Below are 21,968 nucleotides of genomic sequence, written 5' to 3' on the forward strand. Positions count from 1 at the left end.
ATCCCCTCTTCCGCCTAATGCTACACAACACTCTCCTCGTCTTATAACACTCGGCAGCAACAATCCAAATCCTCACTTGACCCGCATCCTGGTTCCGCTCTTGAAGGTACTCAGGTAGATTATTGTCACACGCGCTACGCCTCACCGCGGGCAAAAAAGAGGGTTGGGGAAGGATATCTGGTTCGTTCTTGTTCTACCTTGCTCACTCCATCTCTACTCATACTGCGAGAAGGCAAAGGGTGCAGGAATATACAGAGACAAATCTAGTTCTTTCTCGCTCTAGCTTGTTCTCTTGTTCATCTCTCAATCATACTGCGAGAAGGCAAAGGGTGCAAGGAAATATTAAATGCAAATCTTGTTCGTTTTCGCTGTAGCTTGCGGCCTTGTTGATCTCATTTTCTGATCATTACTGCGAATTCCTTGTATACGTGTGTTCTTTCTTTACTTTATCTTTTCAGTGTTATGTCGTCAGTTAAGTCTCATTAGCGTCAAATTAATAAATCATCGGTTTTGAACGTCTGTCTTGGCAATAGCCGATCTAAAGTCGAGAACCTTTTTCATGCGTACATTTTTTTCATGTGTACTGTACTAATGAATCTTTGCCTCCGCTTGAAAGTACCTCATTATCTTTAAATAAGCCTCACTATATCATCAGGCATCACTATTTCCTCACGTCTCTCACTGTAATTAAGTCTGTGATCGGGAACAGTTTTCACATGTACATCATTTTCACGTGTACTGTACTATTGAATCTTCACACCACTTGAAAGTACCTCATTATCTTTAAATAAGACTCACTATATCACATCACGCATCCCCATTTCCTCACGTCTCTCACTGTAATTAAGTCTGTGATCGGGAACAGTTTTCATATGTACATCATTTTCATGTGTACTGTACTAATGAATCTTCACCACCACTTGAAAGTACCTCATTATCTTTAAATAAGCCTCACTATATCATCAGGCATCCCCATTTCCTCACGTCTCTCACTGTAATTAAGTCTGTGATCGGGAACAGTTTTCACATGTACATCATTTTCACGTGTACTGTACTAATGAATCTTCACCACCACTTGAAAGTACCTCATTATCTTTAAGACTCACTATATCATCAGGCATCTCCATTTCCTCACGTCTCTCATTGTAATTAAGTCTGTGATCGGGAACAGTTTTCACGCGTGTATATATCATTGCGTCTCCATTACCAGCCTACTAACCCTTACCCTCATTATCTTCAAACAAACCACACTATAAAATTAAAGCATCACCAGTTGTTTTTTTATGTCAGTCTTTGCAATTATGTCTGTAGCCTAAATGGGCATAGTTTTCTTCACAAGTGTAGCTACATCTCCATCACTACACCCCATTATACCTTCATTAACACCAAACATCAACCACTATACCACTAGTTTCTCTTAAGTCTACCTTCGCTTTTTGTCTTTATAATCAGGAACATTCTTCACACCTTTTTTTACATCCACGCCTATAGCGCAGGTAGGCTTGCTTGAGGGGCCTGGATGGTGTTCGGCTCCAGCCCGTCATGGCGCAGGCAAGTGTTTATAGTGGCGCCATCTTCTCTTGCATATTCACTTCCTTTACATATTCTTTACATATTCACTACTACACTTACTTTGAGGAACAGCAAGGAGAAGCGTCACTCAGCCACCACACTTTTCTCAGACTCGACACTTGTAGCCTAATAGCCTCGTTTGACTTGAGACCCCATGTTGCGCCGACTAAACGAAACTTTCCAACTTTTATACTTAAATTGACTGTTTTTTCACGTCTGTCCGCGCTAATTTGACTATGTAACCGTTAACATTTAGCAAACGTTTATCTCCAGTTCTTTACCACTTTAAATGTCATAAGAAGCAAGTGATTCAGAAGCGTTCATTAGACAACACAAGGAAACACTTCACTTTACAAACTTATAACAAATACTTGGTTATCTAGTTTCTCATGCTTATCCGCTCTACCACTGTTAGTTCGTATAATCATGAAAGTCTCACACACACTACACTTTGTACACTTCACGCCGAACTGAGGGAGATGTACGGGGCTAAAATAATGATTGACCCCCTGTCGACAAGAATAGCCTAAAGGTGTGATCCCATTGGTCAATCGCTACGTCGTCAGGTGTTCCTCTCATTGGCTGTCGTGCCCTACGATATATTGCGTGATAATTGTTGTTCGATTATATATAACTTTTTCCGACGTTCAGTGATAGTTAAGTGATAATTGTTGTTCGATTATATATAACCTTTTCCGACGATCATTGATAATTTAATAACAGTAGGATCGCCGTCTGTGCAGGTTTAGTTCATGTAATAATTAGTACTTAGGAGATATGATATTATAGAGAAAATTGCAAAAAATAAGCAATGTGTTAATTTTGTAGTACGATAGTTTTAACAATTTCGTAGTTTCAGTCTCTCTCTCTCTCTCTCTCTCTCTCTCTCTCCGTTTTGCGCAGTGGCATGGCGGCAAGGCAAGGGACAGTTCAAGGTCAGGGAATTTCATTAGAGGTGAATGATGTCCTCGTGAGGAGGGACGAGGACGCGGCCGTGAGGCGATAATTCACAAACTATAATACGTCACTCCCCCCCCCCCCCCCACCCCCCACCCCCGCTCCTCCTCCTGTCCCATCCACGCTCCCGCCCTCCCTCCCTTCTATATACTACCTCATCATCGCCATCACACACACGCACACTACTACTACTACTACTACTACTACTACTACTACTACTATCAAAAGGAAAACATGTCAAATGCATCATAAGAAGAAGTGTAACCAGTGTTTATCCTTTTAACTATCACATCATCATCATCGTATTCACTTGTTACTAGTCCAGCACAGAACAACTGGTCCAGGACTCGTTAGAAGCTTGTCTCACACCTCGAGTACAAAAGGTAGTTATGTGAATGAGAACTACCCAAAAAGAAACCACCAGAAGTTCGCCAAAAAGTTCGATTTGTATAACACTTTTAGTACATCACATAAATGAGTTATAAAGTGTTTCTTAGTAGGTCTCCTTTTCCTTAATGTCTCACTCTTCTGTGAAAACCCTAACCCTTCAGACCCAGGACACAAGAGGTTGCAGCTCATTCCAGGAAGGTGTAAGAATAGGCAGGTAGTAGGCAGGTAAAGCAGAAAAAGGCGGAATGACAATACGACTCCCACGCAGTCACGTTGCTCTTGTGTGCGTCATGTGTAGAGGGAGCAGGCCACATACAGGCAGGGTGATAGACCAGTACAAATGTATGGAAGATTGTGGGGTAAGAAAATTAATAGAAACACTTACAGTAGTACTCCAAGCCGTGCGTCACCTTGCCCAGCGATGAGTCACAGACGCCTCGGCAAAACATAAGAATGCAAGGAAATTGGGACAGTGATTCTGGAAAACATTAAGCAACCCGAGTTCAACCGTCTGCATCGGGGCTGCAGGCGAGAAATGGAAATGGCTGGCCTTCCACGGAACAATTGAAAGTGGCAATAAATTGCCTTCTATTTTTCAGTCCAGATATATTGGAAGACTCGAGGGGAAGGAACCCTCCGCGCTGGGACAATAAGACTGCAAATACTGGGCGACGGGCTCGGGCTGGCGGGTCTTAGGCAAGGGTGTTATTCTCATATTCTTTTATCATCGCTGCCTTCGGGCGACCCTCACAAGGCGACAGATGTGAACGACCCGGGCGCGCACACACACACACACACACACACACACACACACACAGACACTCTCTCTCTCTCTCTCTCTCTCTCTCTCTCTCTCTCTCTCTCTCTCTCTCTCTCTCTCTCTCTCTCTCTCTCTCTCTCTCTCTCTCTCTCTCTCTCTCTCTCTCCACCGGCTCACCTGTTAAGTGGCTACCACACGCCCTTTGATAGGCAGGAGACCCTACATTGGCACGTCACACTCGCCTCCCTCCTTAATTAATCCAGACGACTGATTCATTTTCTCCCTCCCTTTTGCCTCGATTTTTCCCCTTCAGTCCTAACACACACACACACACACACACACACACACACACACACACACACACACACACACACACACACACACACACACACACACACACACCGTAGTCACCTCTCCCCCTCACCCTCACACTCTTTCTGTCTGATGACGGTGAACGAAGAGCTGATTTGCATTACCTCCATCCTTTGAGGCCCGGCGCGGTAACGTCCCTGCAAGGTCACGGTGTAAGGCGTGAGAGTTATGAGCCGTAAGGTGATGGAGGCAAGACTTAGGTGTCTGGACTATGTCATCGCCCATCATGGAGAAGGTTGCCGTGTTGCGAAGTTATATAAAACGACATCAAAGGAAAATATAATCTGATGTTTTTTTTTATTCTCTACATAATAGCAAAGGCTGTCTCTGTGAGCTTGTCTGTGTGTGTGTGTGTGTGTGTGTGTGTTGCCACGAGTTCACGATAATCCTCTATGATTGCCTAACAAACTCTCTTTCCCATCCTGACACCTCCCTCCTATGCTTCCCTCGTTCCCTAACACCCCTTTTCTCCCCCTTCAGGTACTGTTGGTGGTGGTTCTTGGGACGGCATGGTCGCCGGGGAGTGGGGGACCTGGGGCGTGGGTGGATGCAGCAGCTGTAGGTCGGGTGGGGACTGGACGTTCCTACTCTCGCGTATACAACACCAGACCCACCAAGTCCTACAGCTACGCCACGCACCACGCCGCCTCAGGATCCTTTGTGGCTAATGTGAACTACCCCGAAAACCTTCACTACGTCGCCCCCAGCCCCGCGGCACCCAAGATCAAGACCCCAGCAGCCCCAGCAGTACTACGACAGCCGTCAGCATCCACGCCAGGGAGAGGTGAGTGGGGCTGTGTTCTTTTTTATATGAGATGAAGGCCGAAGGTGGTCTCGCCATGGCTGGGAGAGTACAGTAACCGAACCTAATCTAATCTTGACCTATTCATAACAAGGTACAACAACAGCAGGCGGCCGCAACCATGTCCAGGCGGGGTGCATGAGATGGAAGGTGACTTGAACGGATATATATAGGCAAAAGATGGAAGTCTCGCTATGGCTGAGAGGACGCGGCGTGCAGTAACCGAACCTAATCTAATCTTAACCTATTCGTAACAAGATACAATGGCAACCAGCAGGGCCAGCCATGTCCAGGAAGGGTACACGAGATGGAGGGTGACGGTAAAGGGGAAAGTAATTATGTATGGAGAAATCTCACCAAAGTCGCCTAACCTAACCTAACCTTACCTAACCAGCAGGGGAGGTGAATGAAGCAGGATGTGATTGATTACGAACGTTGATATTATATGTGTACAAGATCAAAGCTGGCTGGGAAGGCTTTTTCACTACACAGGCTTTGTTGCGTCAGGAGAACGTTAACACCGAGCTCGCTGCTGGAGATGTGCCGTAACGCTGAACGGAGGCTAAAGCAGACCTCTCCTCTCTGTTGGTTGGACGTATATAACAATAACTTTAAAATGAGCTTCAACATGACCACCAAACACGTCGCTCTTAATGAAACACTTACGAGGTTGCTTGAGACTCCGACCAGGCGAGAAAAAAAAAGGAATACAAATAAAAGCGAAAAGTAAAACGTCCTTGTAATATATGAAACAGCTCTTAATGAAGCACTTACGAGGTTGCTTGAGACTCCATACAGGTGAGAAAAAAGGATTACAGATAACAGCGGAAAAGATAAAAGTCCTTGTAATATATGAAACAACAACAACTACGATACAACAGCGACAAATTATAAGTCCTTGTCATATATGAAACAGGTCTTAATTAAACACTTCCGAGGTTGTTGAGAATCCGTCCAGGTGGAAAAAAAAGGAATACAAACAAAGAAGAAAAGTTGAAAATTCCTTGTAATATCTAAAACAACAACAACTAGGATAGAATATAAATCGTAGCAGTATTGCGTATGAGGTTTCCGCCAGAGGTGAGTCAAGCGTGGGAGAGGATCACGCTAATCCATTCACTCCCTCACTCACTCATTCTCTCTCTCTCTCTCTCTCTCTCTCTCTCTCTCGAGGGTTCGAAGCGCCGTCATCACAAGCGCTGCACCTGAGTTCCTTTTTTTCAACACTCACGTACATACAAACACACGCACTGACAGCCTCCCCTGCACCCCCCCCCCCCCCTTCGTTGCGCCATGAAACACTTCGAAATGGAAAAATGATCCTGCTGTAATTTTTCTTCGCGTTATTTTTATGGTCGGTTGTAAATTAATTATTGTAACGGAAGTGTTTTTTTTTTTATTTGCTTGTCTTTTTTTATGTATATAGTCGGGTTGGTAAGCCGTGTGTGTGTGTGTGTGTGTGTGTGTGTGTGTGTGTGTGTGTGTGTGTGTGTGTAATAATAATAATAATAACAATAATAATAATAATAATAATAACAACAATAAATAGTCCAGCATTTAAATCAGGAACTGCAAAATTACAATGTCAGCTCCTACATTTAAACCCAAGGATTAAAACAACGCTAAACATCCATCACTAATAACAGAGTATATGTTTAGAGCTCTCACAAAGTCCATACGAGCCACGGGGATGCATCGAGAACATATATTTTTCGTTAAAGGAGAATGACCAAAAGCGAAATATAAAAATGTTAAAAAAAATGCTTGCAACGCGCTGTGCTCCTGAATATGGGAGATGAAACAAAATATAGATCAATACTTACCCACCACAGACTCAAGGGCCAGTGAGACGGAGATGAGCACCGAGGCCACGCGCATCTAAAGTGTACACTCTCAACTTTACTGCAATCTCAGTTCCTCATGTGTCTTTTGATGCTTCCCTTCTGAGAAATGTTGCGAAATGTTTAAAAATAGATCGTCCTTTTTTACCCTCAAGGTTACAGAATTCCATTATATTGTGGACGATGGTTTGTGTTTATTGAATCAAGAAGTGAATGGTCATGACGTTCAGAATAACTAGGAACGGTCTAGAATGCTTGGGGGTCGAAATCTTTAAAAATACGACGCAAATAATATAAAACAGATGCCCTCCTTTGTGTCCAGAATCACTAACAATACTCTGTGCAATGGTCTAAAATGCTTGGGGGTCGAAATCTTTAAGAATACGACACAAATAATACAATACAGACGCCCTCCTTTGTGCCCAGAATCACTAACAATACTCTGTGCAATGGTCTAAAATGCTTGGGGGTCGAAATCTTGAAGAACACGACACAAATAATACAATACAGACGCCCTCCTTTGTGCCCGTAGCTCCAGAATCACTAACAATACTCGGGGCAATAGTCTAGAAAGCTTGGGCATCGAAATGTTAATGAATATGCCCCGAATTATATTCTACATACGTCCTCCTTTGTGCCCGAAGCTCCAGGATCACTAAGAATGTCCTGCGCAGTGGTCAAGAATGTTTTTGGGGTGAAATGTTTAAGGACACCTCTCCTCCCGAAATTGGCCCCTCTTTCGGCCACCTCTTTGGATTCTTTTTAGGAGCAGCGAGTACCGGGCTTTTTTTGTTATTATTGTTTCCTTTTTGTGTGTGTGCCCTTGAGCTGTCTCCTTTATTGTAAAAAAATATATACTATACAGACTACCTCCCTGTGCCGCTCATAGCTCCAGGATCAATAAGTCTATTCTGGTAAATGTTCTAAAATGCCTGGGCGTTGAAATGAAAAGACACAGCTCAATATTATCCTAAGTAGACGTTCTCCTTTGAGTTGCCCGTGGCTCCTCATGCACGCGTCCCCGCCACTTAATATTGCTGAGTGCGCGGCCTTCAGGGTATCGAGCGGGTGGCGAGACTGCCCGCTCGTCGCCAGGGAAGAGACCTCAGCTAATCAATCAGGGATATTAAGTGAGTGCGCTAAAGCTGAGGCCGGCGCCGCACATCCTCGCACCCTCACGCCCTCCCTCTCGCTGCCTGGCTCTCCATCTCACCCTCAGTGCATGCGTTCCTCCTCTCTACATCTGCATTCCTATGTATTCCTATGTATTCCTTTCCCCAGCCCTCTATCACTCTCCTCTGCACCCTCACCCCCTCCCTCTCCCCCTCACTCATCATCTCACCCTTATCGTCTCTTATCTCTCCCCTCTTCCTTCTCTCTGCATCCTCCCTCCCTCTCCATCCCCATCCTCCTTTCTTTTTTTTTCCCCTCCGTCTCCTCTCCATCCTGACTCCCTTCATCTCCCTCCCTCTTCATCCTACCCTCAACGCTTCTTTCACTTTCTTTCTTTTTTCTTCTCTCCTCTGCATCCTCCCTCCCTCCCTCTCTCTCCCTCTCCGGCCTTCGACCTCGCCTAACCTGAGGGGAAGAGATGCAATCAATAGGCGATCCTCATCACGCGTGCACAGATAAAAGAGATAATACGATAGATATTCGCTGTCTAACTAGATAGATAAACACATGGATAGATAGACAGATAAATTGAAAACATAGATAGACAGTGATAGATAGTAGGTATATTAGATAGTGGTTAATTGATAGTGGGATATACATTGATAGACAGACAGGCAGATAGTGACAGAAATAAAGATGAATAAATTAGTTAATACGTGAATGAATAGAAAATGGCGATGAAAAGAATGGATGGAATATGCATACAGAATGAGAAAGCCTCGGAAAAAAAAAATGCTTGGAAAAGTCTGAAACGTTTATACACACCCAAAATAAAAACCTGTGTGTGTGTGTGTGTGTGTGTGTGTGTGTGTGTGTGTGTGTGTGTGTGTGTGTGTGTGTGTGTGTGTGTGTGTGCATTCCCCTGACTAACGCACCTCTCCCCCCGTACAGGTGAGATCCGTTTAGATGACTACCGGGCTCACTTGCCGGTGGACTACACGCCCGAGGTCAAGAAGGCGAGGAAAATGTTCTTCAAGATGTACGACAAGCAGGCCAGGTGAGGGTGATGATGATGATGATGATGATGATGATGATGATGATGATGATGATGATGTAGAGGAGGAGGAGGAGGAGGACTGTTGTAATGATGCTTCTACTACTATTATTATCATTACTATCATTATTATTAGTAGTAGTATAAGTAATAGTAGTAGTAGTAGTAGTAGGAGGAGGAGGAGGAGGAGGAGTGGAAGCAGTATATTTTGTTATGTTCATCATGATTCACTGAAGGTAAAAAATAGAAAACAATATCTAAACAATTTATAGATCATTATTATCCTAAATATACAACACTTCATCATACACACACACACACACACACACACACACACACACACACACACACACACTCCACCACCCCCACACACACATTCAGATGACAAAAGCCTCTTCAGAACACACCTTTCCACAATCTCACATCTCTCTCCTTTCCCGCTCTCATAGGATGGCAGCTATGGCACCCGACGACCCTTCTCCGTCCACCTCCGCCAAGGCCTCCACTACCGCGGCAGCCAAGCCCTCCTCCGTCAGAGCCTCCAAAGTCACCTCCGCCCCGACATCCCCCGTAAGGAGCGCAGCAGGCGTGGTCGTGGACAAGTACGGAGACTACGACTTCAACAACTACGACTTCAGTGATTACGAGGAAGAAAAGGAGGAGGAGGGTGAGGGAGAGGAAGAAGAGGAAGAGGGAGAAGGAGATGAGGAAGAGGAAGAAGGTGAGGGTGATGAGGAAGAGGAGGAAGAGGAAGGTGAAGGAGATGAGGAAGAGGAGGAAGAGGAGGAGGAAGAAGAGGAAGAAGAGGAAGAGGAGGATGAAGATGAGGAAGAGGAGGATGAAGATGAGGAAGAAGAGGACGAAGATGAGGAAGAGGAAGATGAAGACGAAGAGGATGAAGATGAGGACGAGGAAGAAGAGGACTCCGAGGAAGAGGACGAAGATGAGGAGGAAGAGGACTCTGACGAAGAGGATGAGGATGAAGAGGAGGACTCCGACGAGGAAGATGAAGATGACGAAGAAGACTCCGACGAGGAAGACGAAGATGAAGAGGATTCCGACGAAGAAGACTCTGACGAAGAAGACTCTGACGAAGAAGATTCCTCATCCTCATCATCATCATCTGAAGAGGACGGAGACGATGAGAGCGACTCGTCATCATCAAGCGAGGAGGACGAGGACGGAGGAGAGGAGGAGGATTCATCAGAGGAGTCATCGGAGGAGAACGAAGGCGGCGAGGACTCATCATCATCATCATCATCATCGTCCTCTGAGGAAGACGAGGAGGGCGCGAGCCGCGGGGCGCTGGTGTGGGGTCCCAACGGCTGGACACGGAAGGCCCATGGCACAGGAATCGCCGCGGTACCCTCTCGCCTCAACCTGGTGGCGCCCAAGCCGGTCACGGAGACGCCCGAGGTGAGGCGCGCCCGCAAGAGGTTCTTCGAGATGTACAAGATCCAGGCCGAGCTCGCCCGCAACGCACCCGACCACTGACGCCCCTGACCCCCGCCGCCACCACCCAAGCCATGACCACACGAAACCAAGACCTTAAGTTTTATATGGATCTTGGACGTACGGTTCATCCAGTTCAGTCCATCAGCTTGCTTTAGATCACAGTGAAGACTAGGGCGGTATTTTCACAAGTACAAAGCACAGAGTGAGGGCATTATTCTCTCCTGACCCATGTACCACCTGTTCTCTCATCTCACGTTGCTTCCTTCGTCCGCTGCTCAGTGTCAGTCGATGGACGTTCACTCAGATCTCGAACCTTCAGTAGAATGAAAGTTTACTTCGTGCTCTCTCGCCCTGGCAAGCCAAGCGACTGAGCAGGCGAGCGCAAAGCAAACTCCTTCATCACTGGACGCAGGAAAATCACTCCCGGCGACGAGGAAGCGAAGCCGTTGTGAGTGAGATGAAAGAACATGAGTAACATTTCGAAAGAGAAAATTTAGATAAATGCAGAAACTGAACGCTCGAATGACGGGAACAAAGTGAAAGTTGTGTACAGAAAAATAAAATATACTTCAGGTGCCCTTTAGCAGTGACGCTGGCGAGAAAACGGAGCTCAGGCATTTGTCTCAGCGCCGACAGAAGGGAAACACAATGGCTGTTTTGATGATGACTTGTATAAAGTAAAGCTGTGGACTGGGACGCACTTATCCAGTACTTCGTCTTCCTTAGATCTAATATATATAAGTATAGATATTGTATCATTTTATATAAATAGATATATTCCTAAGTAGTGTAAGACAGGCTCTTCGAAACGCTTCAGGTGAGCGTTATAGATACTTGAAGACACTAAACCAATTATCTTATAGGACGTGAGGGCTGGTGGGCCAGTTCTCTTCTACCTCTTCCTTCCCATGTACTGTAAATTTTTCCTTCCTTGCAATTTCCTTTTTTTTGCTTTCCTGTTGCGCCCTCATGCCAAATACAACGGGGCGCTTGTTCAACAGGAAGCGTGACATGAGGTGTATCGCCCAATAAATCTCCTGACTATTCAGTACATTAGTTTTGATCCCTTGAGTGTGTTCCCTTATTGATGGCGTGTTGGGGTGAGGATGACGGAGGGCGTGGCGTGGACCATGACATGAAGCTGATGATGATAATGATGATCGCGGTGATAGTCATGATGGAGATGATAAAAATTATGATAATGATGATGATGATGATAAAAAATGATGATGATGATATGACGAAGGAGGTAATGGTAGCTATAATGATGATGGTAATGATGGTAACTCCTAATGCAAGACGAACCATACATACATACATACATACATTCATACATACATACATACATACATACACACTCATATTTTTTTTTTTTTTCGTACCCTCCCCCACCCCACCCCACCCCCCGCGCCAGGACGCCGTGGGAAGGCCAACAAGACGCAAATGATGGATCAGAATGAAAATAAACCACATCCGGCTCACACGCGTAAAACAAATACATTGGCAAAAACATCTCACCGTTATGCGATATTTTTCAGTCCTCCAATGTCATAAGTTTCGTTCTCTGAAATCACTATATTGGGTCGTATTACAAGACATTTCACAGCCCAAGAACACCTATTTGACAAGGCTTTCTTAGGAGTTGTGGGCATTTCCAGGAGTTGTTTTATGACCCTGGTGGTAGTTTGACCCTTCTTCTGTAGCATGAACCTGAAGAAACACTCATTACAACCCGAGTGGACCCCCTCTTTAGCCTTTAGAAATACCTGGTGTGAGGAGCGAGAGTGTTTTATAATACCAACCATATATGAGCTCACACCACAGTCATTCCACAGTACAGTCTCATATCTTGATTGCATTGTCCCCCGCCACGTTTGCCGCTCTCTTGTTCAACGCGGGGCCCGGAGAGAGGAGGTTGGTGCCCTACTTTGGGGTCGTTGTAACCTCACTCCCGTCTGGCACATAGCACAGGAGGGGAAGGTTATTCACTTCACCAACGGAGAGGTCGTTGCCATGGATGTTAGAGGTATTTAGGGGTATGACTTTTTCCGCTGTGTTGTTTTTTTACAGCAAAGGAGACAGCACAGAAAAGTATATCCCAAAAGGGACTTCAGCGCCCACCATCGTAAAAAGAATTAGTCTAGACCTCCATAGCTATCGCGAGAAATACTGTGGATTAGTGAAAGTGAAAGGTAGGTTGGGGGGTCAACCCTTTTCTTATAATGTGACTCGTGTGCATTTTGAGCTTGACACTTGGAACTCATAAACAGACCTCTTGACAGTCCTTAGAGCCTTATCTCTCCTACCGGTTAGTGTTTATCATCTATCTGTGAAATAGTGGCGACCCGGAGCGTAGTCTATCGTGACCCATACTTAATAAAATAAAAAAACTATGATGAAAATACGAAAAATTAAATCCACGTGACTAATTAGACCCGAAAAAAATTAAAATCGTACAACAAATAAAACACTGAAATGAGACTTTCTTATTAAAATTCCGAACGGACATGAATTAAGGAACTGAATTAAAAAAAAAGTAAAGCAATCTGTAACAAAAAAAATAATAATAATAAATCTGTGGCGAGTATGCGGGGACGGTGGAAGTGGAAGTGGAGGTGGTGGGTGGAGGCGGAGGTAGAAATGGAGTTGAAGGTGGAGGTGGAGGAGGGGGTGGAAGTGGAGCTGAAGGTGGAGGTGGAGAAGGAGGTGGAAGTGGAGGTCGAGGTGGAGCTGAAGGTGGAGGTGGTGCTGAAGGTGATGGAGGTGGAGCTGAAGGTGGAGGTGGAGGTGAAGATGGAAGTGGAGATAGAGTTGAAGGTGGAGTTGGAGGTGGTGGAGGTGGGGGTGGATGTGAAGATGAAGGAGGAGGTGGAGGAGGAGGAGGAGGAGGAGGAGCTGGAGATGGAGGTGAAGATGGAGGTGAAGGCGGAAGTGGAGGTGAAGGCGGAAGTGGAGGTGGAGGCGGAAGTGGAGGTGGAGGTGGTAGTGGATGTGAAGATGAAGGAGGTGGAGGTGGAGGAGGAGGAGGAGGAGGAGGAGGAGGAGCTGGAGATGGAGGTGAAGATGGAGGTGAAGGCGGAAGTGGAGGTGAAGGCGGATGTGGAGGTGGAGGTGGTGGTGGAAGTAGTGTCCAGTTGGGAATAGAGAAACACACTTGGGTTGAGCGCAAAAACTCTACACCGAAATACGCATCACTGGCTTACGTTCACACAGCGCAACAAACACGGGCGTATTAAAAGCTTCCGTTCTTTATATGACTAATTTTTTGAAGTAGTGAACAATCTAGTCTCAGTGGAATCAATCTATCTACGTTCATTTAATTATAGGGGTTTACTTTGTGTTATAGCCGCTACCAAAAACCTAATATCTGTCTTCTTTTTCAACCATCATCACCTACCACTACTACTACCACTATTACTACTACTACTATTACTACTACTACTACTACTACTACAACTACTACCGCCTACTTTGACCATAAGTATGTGAGAATTTGCGTATGTTTAACCCGTCCGCTGCGATTGGTACAGATTTCGCCTTCACTGGTAGCTTGGTAACATATAGTCCCAGGTCTTTCTATGCCTCTGTGCTGGATAGTGGAGTGTTTCCCATGTGGTATTGGTGTGCTGGATATCCCCTCCCAATGTGCATGACTTTACATTTTTCTCCCTTGAATTGTAGCAGCCACTTTTTGTTCCATTCCCGTAGCTTGGTGATGTATTCTTGTAGGAAATCCGTATCCGAGGGGTTAAATGTAATATTGATAGAAGGAGGTGAAAGAGAACGATGGTGGGGACGAGGACGATAAAGGATAAAATAAAGAGGTATTGGAAGAGGGTAAGGCAAGAAGCAGAGGTATAAAAGTCGGTGGGTTTGGGGCGATAAGAGGATTAGAACATAAGACGATTTACCTGCCACAGGAAAAAGTAAAGTGAAGGGAAGGCGAGGGAGTCTTAATTACTCATCCACCTGTACTCCATCACTGATACACCTGAAACTTTTGATGTGGAGATAATAGTGGGTAATAATGAGGATGATGCTGATGATGATGATGATGTAAATGATAGTGGGGAGAGACACGCACAAACACACAAACACTAAATGAAAATATGAAATGAAGACAGTTAAACAATGCCCGACACACCGCTGACGAGGGAACAAACAAGATGATAACCGTGTATTCGCGGCGAGAATGTTGATGAAATGACGCGTTGGGAGGCGAGGTCACCCACAGGGGTCATCAGGAACACTCAGCAGCAGGCCCAGACTCAGCCACGCCCTTCCCTCCCGCCGCGCTGACTCCACCAAGCAGCGCATTACGACTGCCTCCTGCTGGGTTAGTGTAGGCCGACCTTCCCTCTCCCCGCTCCCACATCCTGCTAAGCTTCACCTGGTCATCGTGTGTACAGAGGAGGCAGGAATAACCTCTTTTAATGAAGCAGGGGAAGGTAAAAGTGTGCCCCGTTGAGCGCCTGGAATGTGCATGGCAGCGGCGCGTGAAGGGGAGGCGGGGTATGGGAGGCAAGGACGCTGGGGCTTGTCTGTCTTTTATTCCGTCCTTACCGCTACCTGGATGAAAAGTTGTACCATAGGAATGTGTGTGGGGGGGGGGAGGAGGCGACGGGCGGCTCAGAGGGGACTAGCGGGGGACGCCTGACGGTAAATAAAGTCGTGTGCGTGGTGCCGTGAAGGCCTGCGTGCCGGACAGGTGAGTAATTAGTGATCGCTGGAGTGTTCACTGGTCCATGGTCGCCCTTCCAATCAGTACTCTAAGGAAAAAGCTACCGTGGAAAATTAAACTGAGCGACAACGATATGATGTCGGCAGGGTTACCAAATTATCGTACTCAGCCACTCAGCACGTCGTATTTTCCAGTTACTGACACAGCTATCGCAAACAAACACCAATAAATAATGATTTTAACGAGAACTTTAGCTGGAATCTCGTTATCTGTGTGGGTAGAAATTTTTTTGGCCCTGGAACAAATAAATGCGATGTTTTGAGTACGATAATATAGCAACGCTTGATGTCGGAAATAAGTCTTAGTCAAACAAAATCTGTACTTTTATTTTTACACGTCAAGTCAGTTTTTCAGAGAACCTTTTCCGGGGTACTGGACTCGTTTACAGCTGATTGGAAAGGTGCTTACGGCCTGGCGAACGTACCCCGGCACTCATAGCAGAACTGCGTAGTATGAGAAATTAAAAAAAAAGCCAAAAAACTTTAATAATCATACTCATTCTTGACAATATTTCATCTTTCTGCCTCAGCTCAATGTTCCTGGGCTAGCTAACTATTTTTCCTGATAGGTAAAGTAACTATGAGAAATTGAAAAAAGAAGCCAAAAAACTTTAACAATCATACTCAATCTTGACAATACTTCATCTTTCTGCCTCAGCTCAATGTTCCTGGGCTAGCTAACTATTTTTCCTGATAGGTGAAGTAACTATGAGAAATTGAAAAAAGAAGCCAAAATACTCAATTAATCATACTCAATCTTGACAATATTTCATCTTTCTGCCTCAGCCTAATGTTCCTGGGCAGGCTAAATGTTTTTCCTAATAGGTGAAGTAACTATGAGAAATTGAAAAAAAGCCAGAATACTTTAACAATCATACTCAATCTTGACAATATTTCATCTTTCTGCCTCAGCTCAATGTTCCTGGGCAGGCTAACTATTTTTCCTGACAGGTGAAGTAACTATGAGAAATTGAAAAAAAAGCCAAAAAACTTTAATAATCATACTCATTCTTGACAATACTTCATCTTTCTGACTCAGCCTAATGTTCCTGGGCTAGCTAACTATTTTTCCGGACAGGTGAATAACTATGAAAAATTGAAAAAAAAGCCAGAATACTTTAACAATCATACTCAATCTTGACAATATTTCATCTTTCTGCCTCAGCCTAATGTTCCTGGGCAGGCTAACTGTTTTCCTGACAGGGAAAGTAACTATGAGAAATTAAAAAAAAAAAAAAAAGAAGAGCCAAAAAACTTTAATAGTCATACTCATTCTTGACAATTTTTCATCTTTCTGCCTCAGCTCAATGTCCCTGATAGGTGAAGTAACTGTATTGGTGTGATCGAATCAATCCATGTTCTACAATGGCTGGCAGCAGACGGCGCCGCGGCACGAGGCGAGGCGACGCTCTGCCGGACGCCTGGAAGGTATCGAGAGCAAAGTGCCAGCTTGAAAGTGCCGAGCGTCTGGTTGCAGGGCGGCAGCAGCAGCCAGCCCCGCCCTTGAGAGTATTACGAGTAAGCCGATACCGAGAAGCTGCTCCGAGGCGCCTTTCCGGGGTAGGGTCGCAACGTAGAGGATCGCGACTTGGTATCACTGGGCTGCTGCCTCATCACAAATAGATGTATATGTGCCAGACAGGAGTGAGGCACAAGGCTCCTGGAACCGCCCAGAGGCTTTAAGCTCGGTTGTGAGAGCAAAACATTCATTATCTGGACACCTCCCCTCCCGAAATTTGGCTCTCTTTCGGCCACCTCTTTTGATTCTTTTTATAGGAGCAGCGAGTAGCGGGCTTTTTTTCATTATTGTTTCCTTTTTTTTTTTGTCCCCTTGAGCTGTCTCCTTTCACGAGTTTCAAGAACCCAACCCCAGCGGAGGGAAGGTTCACCATGTCACCGATTACATTATATATTGTTTGTTGTGTCTGCATCTCTATTACATCACTGGAGCAACCACCATTCTTTCCTATCTTATATTCCGCCATTTGTCTATCATTACCACTACAAACTCAAATATTATCATGTTTCTGAAGTCCACAATAATGACCTCAACACAGGAGTACGAAGAGAAGCTCATACTCTCACTCGAAGTTTGCTTTACATTCGCAGCAACACAGGATGGCAGAGGCAAAACTCAGTGTTATATATTTCCACTTCCTGATGTTCTTCGCGGTAACCTCCCACAGGCAACGGGAAGAAAGGCTCATACTATCAGCCATTCTCATCTTTCTGACGTTCCATCACACGGTAAGGTAGATTCCACGTATTAATGAATGCCTGACTGACCCTTTTTACAACAACTGAAGCAGCTCAAGGGCAACAAAACCAGGAAACAGAAAAGCTCGCTAAGCGCAACATGACCTGAGACTTGAGGAGAGAAGGACAGTTTTAACCCGCGTCCTATACACCTTAAAAGGAAAGAATTTGTATTGCTATCAGAAAGGCTACAAAATCTGACAAAACGCTTCCTTACTGATGAAATACTACAAGCTGATACCGAAGCTTTACTAGAACGGTAGCACAAAAAGACTAAAGACTAATTCCCAGTAAAGAGCTGTTGGTTGCGTGTACTGAATCCGCAATAAAGTTATAATTGTTTTTTGCGCTCAGAAAGTGGAAAATTGAGATGAAAGTCTCCAGGTAACAAGGATCAGAAAGTCAACAACAACCAGTATAAAAACAGAGAGGTGCACGGAAGGGTTCATAGTGGTGGAAATTTTGATACAGGACGGCAGGGAGTCAACAACAACCAGTATAAAAACAGGGCGGTGCACGGAAGGGTTCATTGTGGTGGAAATTTTGATACAGGACGTCAGGGAGTCAACAACAACCAGTATGAAAACAGAGGTGCACGGAAGGGTTCATTGTGGTGGAAATTTTGATACAGGACGTCAGGGAGTCAACAACAGCCAGTATGAAAACAGGGCGGTGCACGGAAGGGTTCATTGTGGTGGAAATTTTGATACAGGACGAAAGAAAAGGCGGATCAGAAAGTCAAAAACAGCCGACATGAAAGCAGAAATATGGACGGGAGAGTTTATGGTGCTGGAAATCGATAAAAGACGAAAGGTAACGAGGATCACCAAGTCAACAACAGCCAAAACGCAAACAGGGAGGTGTGCAGGAGGCGTATCCCCTATCTCTCTTCTGGTATGCGGCGCCCCTCTTGGACAGGGCAGGTTACGTTAGGTTAAGTTAGGTTAGGTTAGGTTAGGTTAGGTTAGGTTAAGTTAGGTTAGGTTAGGTAAGGTTAGGTTAAGTTAGGTTAGGTAAGATTTGGTTCGAGTCAGTTCGGTTTGGCAGGTTACGTTAGGTTAAGTTAGTTTAGGTTAGGTAAGGTTAAGTTAGGTTGGGTTAAGTTAGTTTAGGTTAGGTAAGGTTTGGTTCGAGTCATTTCGGTTTGGCAGGGTACGTTAGGTTAGGTTAGTTTAGGTTAGGTAAGGTTTGGTTAGTTATTTCGGTTTAGCAAGGTACATTAGGTTAGGTTGGTCAGGTTGAGTAAGGTTTGGTTTGTTCGGTTTGGCAAGGTACATCAGGTTAGGTTAGGTTAGGTTAGGTAAGGTTTGGTTCGAAGGTTTAGGTGTGACAGGTTCCGTTAGGTAAAGTTAGGTTAGATTGAAATAGGTTGAGGGAATCACGATGAGAGTATTTTCCAGAACACTTTATGGTTAGTTTCGAAGCTAAAGGCGAACGTCTTTACTTGGGGACCACATACTATTAGAGAGATTGGAAATATACACACGGAAGGGAAAGGTAAACGTGTAACTATCGACATGACCCACGAGCAATATATCTTTTCCGCTTTCCAATTTCCACATTAGTTTGTATCCTTCCGGCAAACAATGGAGAGCAATCGGTTTTCCTCCCTGATCCCGCGGTAGTGCCAGTGATCCCGCGCTGCCCTTGGCGACGAGGGGAACGAACGGACAGCAGCAGGCTTTTAAGAGGAAGAGGAGCCAGCCAGGTATCCCTCAACACACACGAGTTACTGAAGGAATGAGTGAGTGAGTGAGGGAGTGAGATGTGAGTGGTGAATGAGTAAGTAATAATGACGAGCGGTATTTGTGAGTGAGGAGGAAATTGACCTCTCTTTCGGCCACCTCTGTGGATTCTTTTTGGGAGCAGCGAGTAGCGAGCTTTTTTTTTATTATTGTTTACTTTTTGTGTGTGCCCTTGAGCTGTCTCCTTTGTTGTAAAAAAAAACAAATAAATAAAGAGATAACAATTATTATTATAGTTTATTGACAAAATCTTACAAAATATATAAAAGATAAAAAGAATGTTAAAATGAAGAAGAGAGAGGTTTAGTATTACTGCAGTTAATTGACAAAACCTTCCTTAAACATAGAATACATAAGATAATAAAAAAAACTACTAGAGAGAGAGAGAGAGAGAGAGAGAGAGAGAGAGAGCTAGTACGCAGGTGATGCTTGTATACAGTAAGAAGGTCAGCTTACGTTTTAACGCTCACAAGACTTATTTTCTTACAATTGGCACTGACGTCTTTTATTTTTCGTTTCTTTTTTTAAATAATAACAAAAGTAGTATAATAGCATATTTATTGATTATTCATAAGTTGTTTTTTAATATATTGAATACATTTCTTACATTTCGTTTCTCTTTCGACTGGGTATGGTCGCCCCATGTGGTGTGGTAGGTCAACACATGAATGTTCCAATAATGTGGGATCCTAGCCGTGAAATGATAAGACCTTCGGAGCTTCCATAAAAAAGAGTATTAGAAGACCTTGAAATGAGGCGCTAGATGTGGAAGCGGATCACACACTAACCAAAGAATACCTATATATCATCTCTCTCTCTCTCTCTCTCTCTCTCTCTCTCTCTCTCTCTCTCTCTCTCTCTCTCTTCTTTTTCTAATCTTTTCTCCTTTTTCTTGTTCTTTCCTTTTTCTTTTCTTTATTTTACCTTTACTTTCTTTTCTCTTCCTTCCCTTTTCTACCCCCCCCCCCCCCCCCCCCCCCCCTCGCCGCTGAAGGTCGCCCGTCTCTTCACCCGGGGCGGGGCTGGCAGGGCGATAAGAGGCTTTGGAGATCCTAACTTTGAGCCGTCATTTGTTTCCCTTGCGTGAGAGGAGCAAGAGTGGAAGGATGTGGAAAGGAGGGAGGGGGAGGGAGGGGGTAAGATGGGGTCGAGAGGGGGGAGGAAGGAAGGCAGTGAAAGGGGAAGGAGAGGAGGGAAAGGGAGCGATGGGAGGGACGGAGGAAGGAGGGGAGAGGGGAAAGATGTGGAAGCGAGGGGAGGTGGTAAGGGAGGAGAGGATGGGATAGAGGGAGGGAGAGAGGGAAATGGGTGGGAGAAAAAAGATGAGAGGGGAAAAGATATGGAAGGAAGGGGAGAAGGAAGGCAGGGATAGGGTAAAAGGGAGGGGTGGAGGGGAAGGAGGAAGGGACGGAGGGGAGAGGAAGGGAAGGGAGGGATGGGGAAGGGTAGGAGTTAAGGAAGGAGGAAGGGAAGGGAGGGATGGGGAAGGGTAGAAGTTAAGGAAGGAGGGAAACAAGAGACGGAATAAAGAAAGTGGGGGAGAGATACAGAGGAAACGATCACAGTTAAAGAAGAGAGAGAGAGAGAGAGAGAGAGAGAGAGAGAGATCAGGGAGCTGTTTCTAGGCAGGGACTCGCGTTGAAATTGCACCACACTTTGTCATTCCTTGTAGCGCGTTTGTTTGTTCCTCTCTGAGTCCAAAACAAATGACTCTCTTCAGTATTTCCTATTCGTAGTGGTCTCCTTTACTGTTGATTGTGAAGTATTAAACAGTGATTCACAAAGTTATATCCCTTAAATTATGCAACAGGTTTTTTTTTCTAACGCTGTAGTACTTAAAATAAAAAAGATCAAGAAGCTACGTTATACTGACTGTAGAAAAATAAATTAAGAAAGCTATGTTATACTGACAATAGAAAGAACAAGTAAGCTACGTTATACAGATAATAAAAAGATAAAGAAAATTACGTTATACTGACAATAAAAAAAGATCAAGAAGCTACGTTATACAGACGATAAAATGAACAAGAAAATTACGTTATACTGACAATAAAAAAGGTCAAGAAAATTACGTTATACTGACGATAAAAAGAACAAGAAAATTACGTAATACTGACAATAAAAAAGATCAAGAAGCTACGTTATACAGACGATAAAATGAACAAGAAAATTACGTTATACTGACAATAAAAAAGGTCAAGAAAATTACGTTATACTGATAATAAAAACAAGAAAATTACGTTATACTGATAATAAAAAATATATAAAAAGTTACCTTATACTGACAATAAAAGCGAACAAAACAGTGAACTCCTTATATAGCTGACAGCATGATGCGTACATATGTTAAGGCATTCACATCATGGACAGACTATTTACCTGTTAACTTGTCCCTCTCTCACCCCAGCGCCGAGAGGAAGAAAGGGAAAAACAGGGACGGAGAACAGAGATAACAGAATGAAGAGATAGAGTAGGAGGCAACGGCCGGAGAAGAAACGGTCGAACAGGAACAAAGAACAGAGATAGTGCATTAAAGAGCTTGAATAGGAGAAAATAAGGCCCAAAGCAAGGAAGGGGAAAACGAATGAGGACTTGAGGCGAGAGAAGAAAGAGTTGAACGGGACAAAGAACAGAGATAGTGCATTAAAGAGCTTGAATAGGAGAAAATAAAAAGGGTCTGGAGCGAGGAGGGGAAAAACTAATGATAAAGAGTTTGAATACGTGAAAATAAAAAGGCCCAAACGAGGAAGGGAATGAAGAAAAAGAACATGAGGCGAGAGAAGAAAGAGTTGAACGGGACAAAGAACAGAGATAGTGCATTAAAGAGCTTGAATAGGAGAAAATAAAAAGAAGTTTGGAGCGAGTTAGGGAATAAAGAATAACGACGTGAGGCCAGAAAAGAAAGAGTTGA

General features: G+C 44.5%; 1 protein-coding gene across 1 annotated transcript in view; it reads left to right on the forward strand.

Moving 5' to 3' along the window:
• The window catches only part of LOC126987762 (protein starmaker-like), a 38,797-nt gene extending 27,433 nt beyond the window's left edge, over positions 1–11,364 (forward strand). The window contains exons 2-4 of the mRNA XM_050845055.1: positions 4,532–4,835; positions 8,759–8,864; positions 9,311–11,364. Of these exons, the coding sequence (XP_050701012.1) occupies positions 4,532–4,835; positions 8,759–8,864; positions 9,311–10,355 (1,455 nt within the window). The 3' untranslated portion in view covers positions 10,356–11,364. The remainder of the gene's footprint in view (positions 1–4,531; positions 4,836–8,758; positions 8,865–9,310) is intronic.
• Positions 11,365–21,968: the final 10,604 nt, after the last annotated feature.

The sequence above is a fragment of the Eriocheir sinensis genome, chromosome 66 (genome assembly GCF_024679095.1).
Source record: "Eriocheir sinensis breed Jianghai 21 chromosome 66, ASM2467909v1, whole genome shotgun sequence".
Taxonomy (NCBI): domain Eukaryota; kingdom Metazoa; phylum Arthropoda; class Malacostraca; order Decapoda; family Varunidae; genus Eriocheir; species Eriocheir sinensis.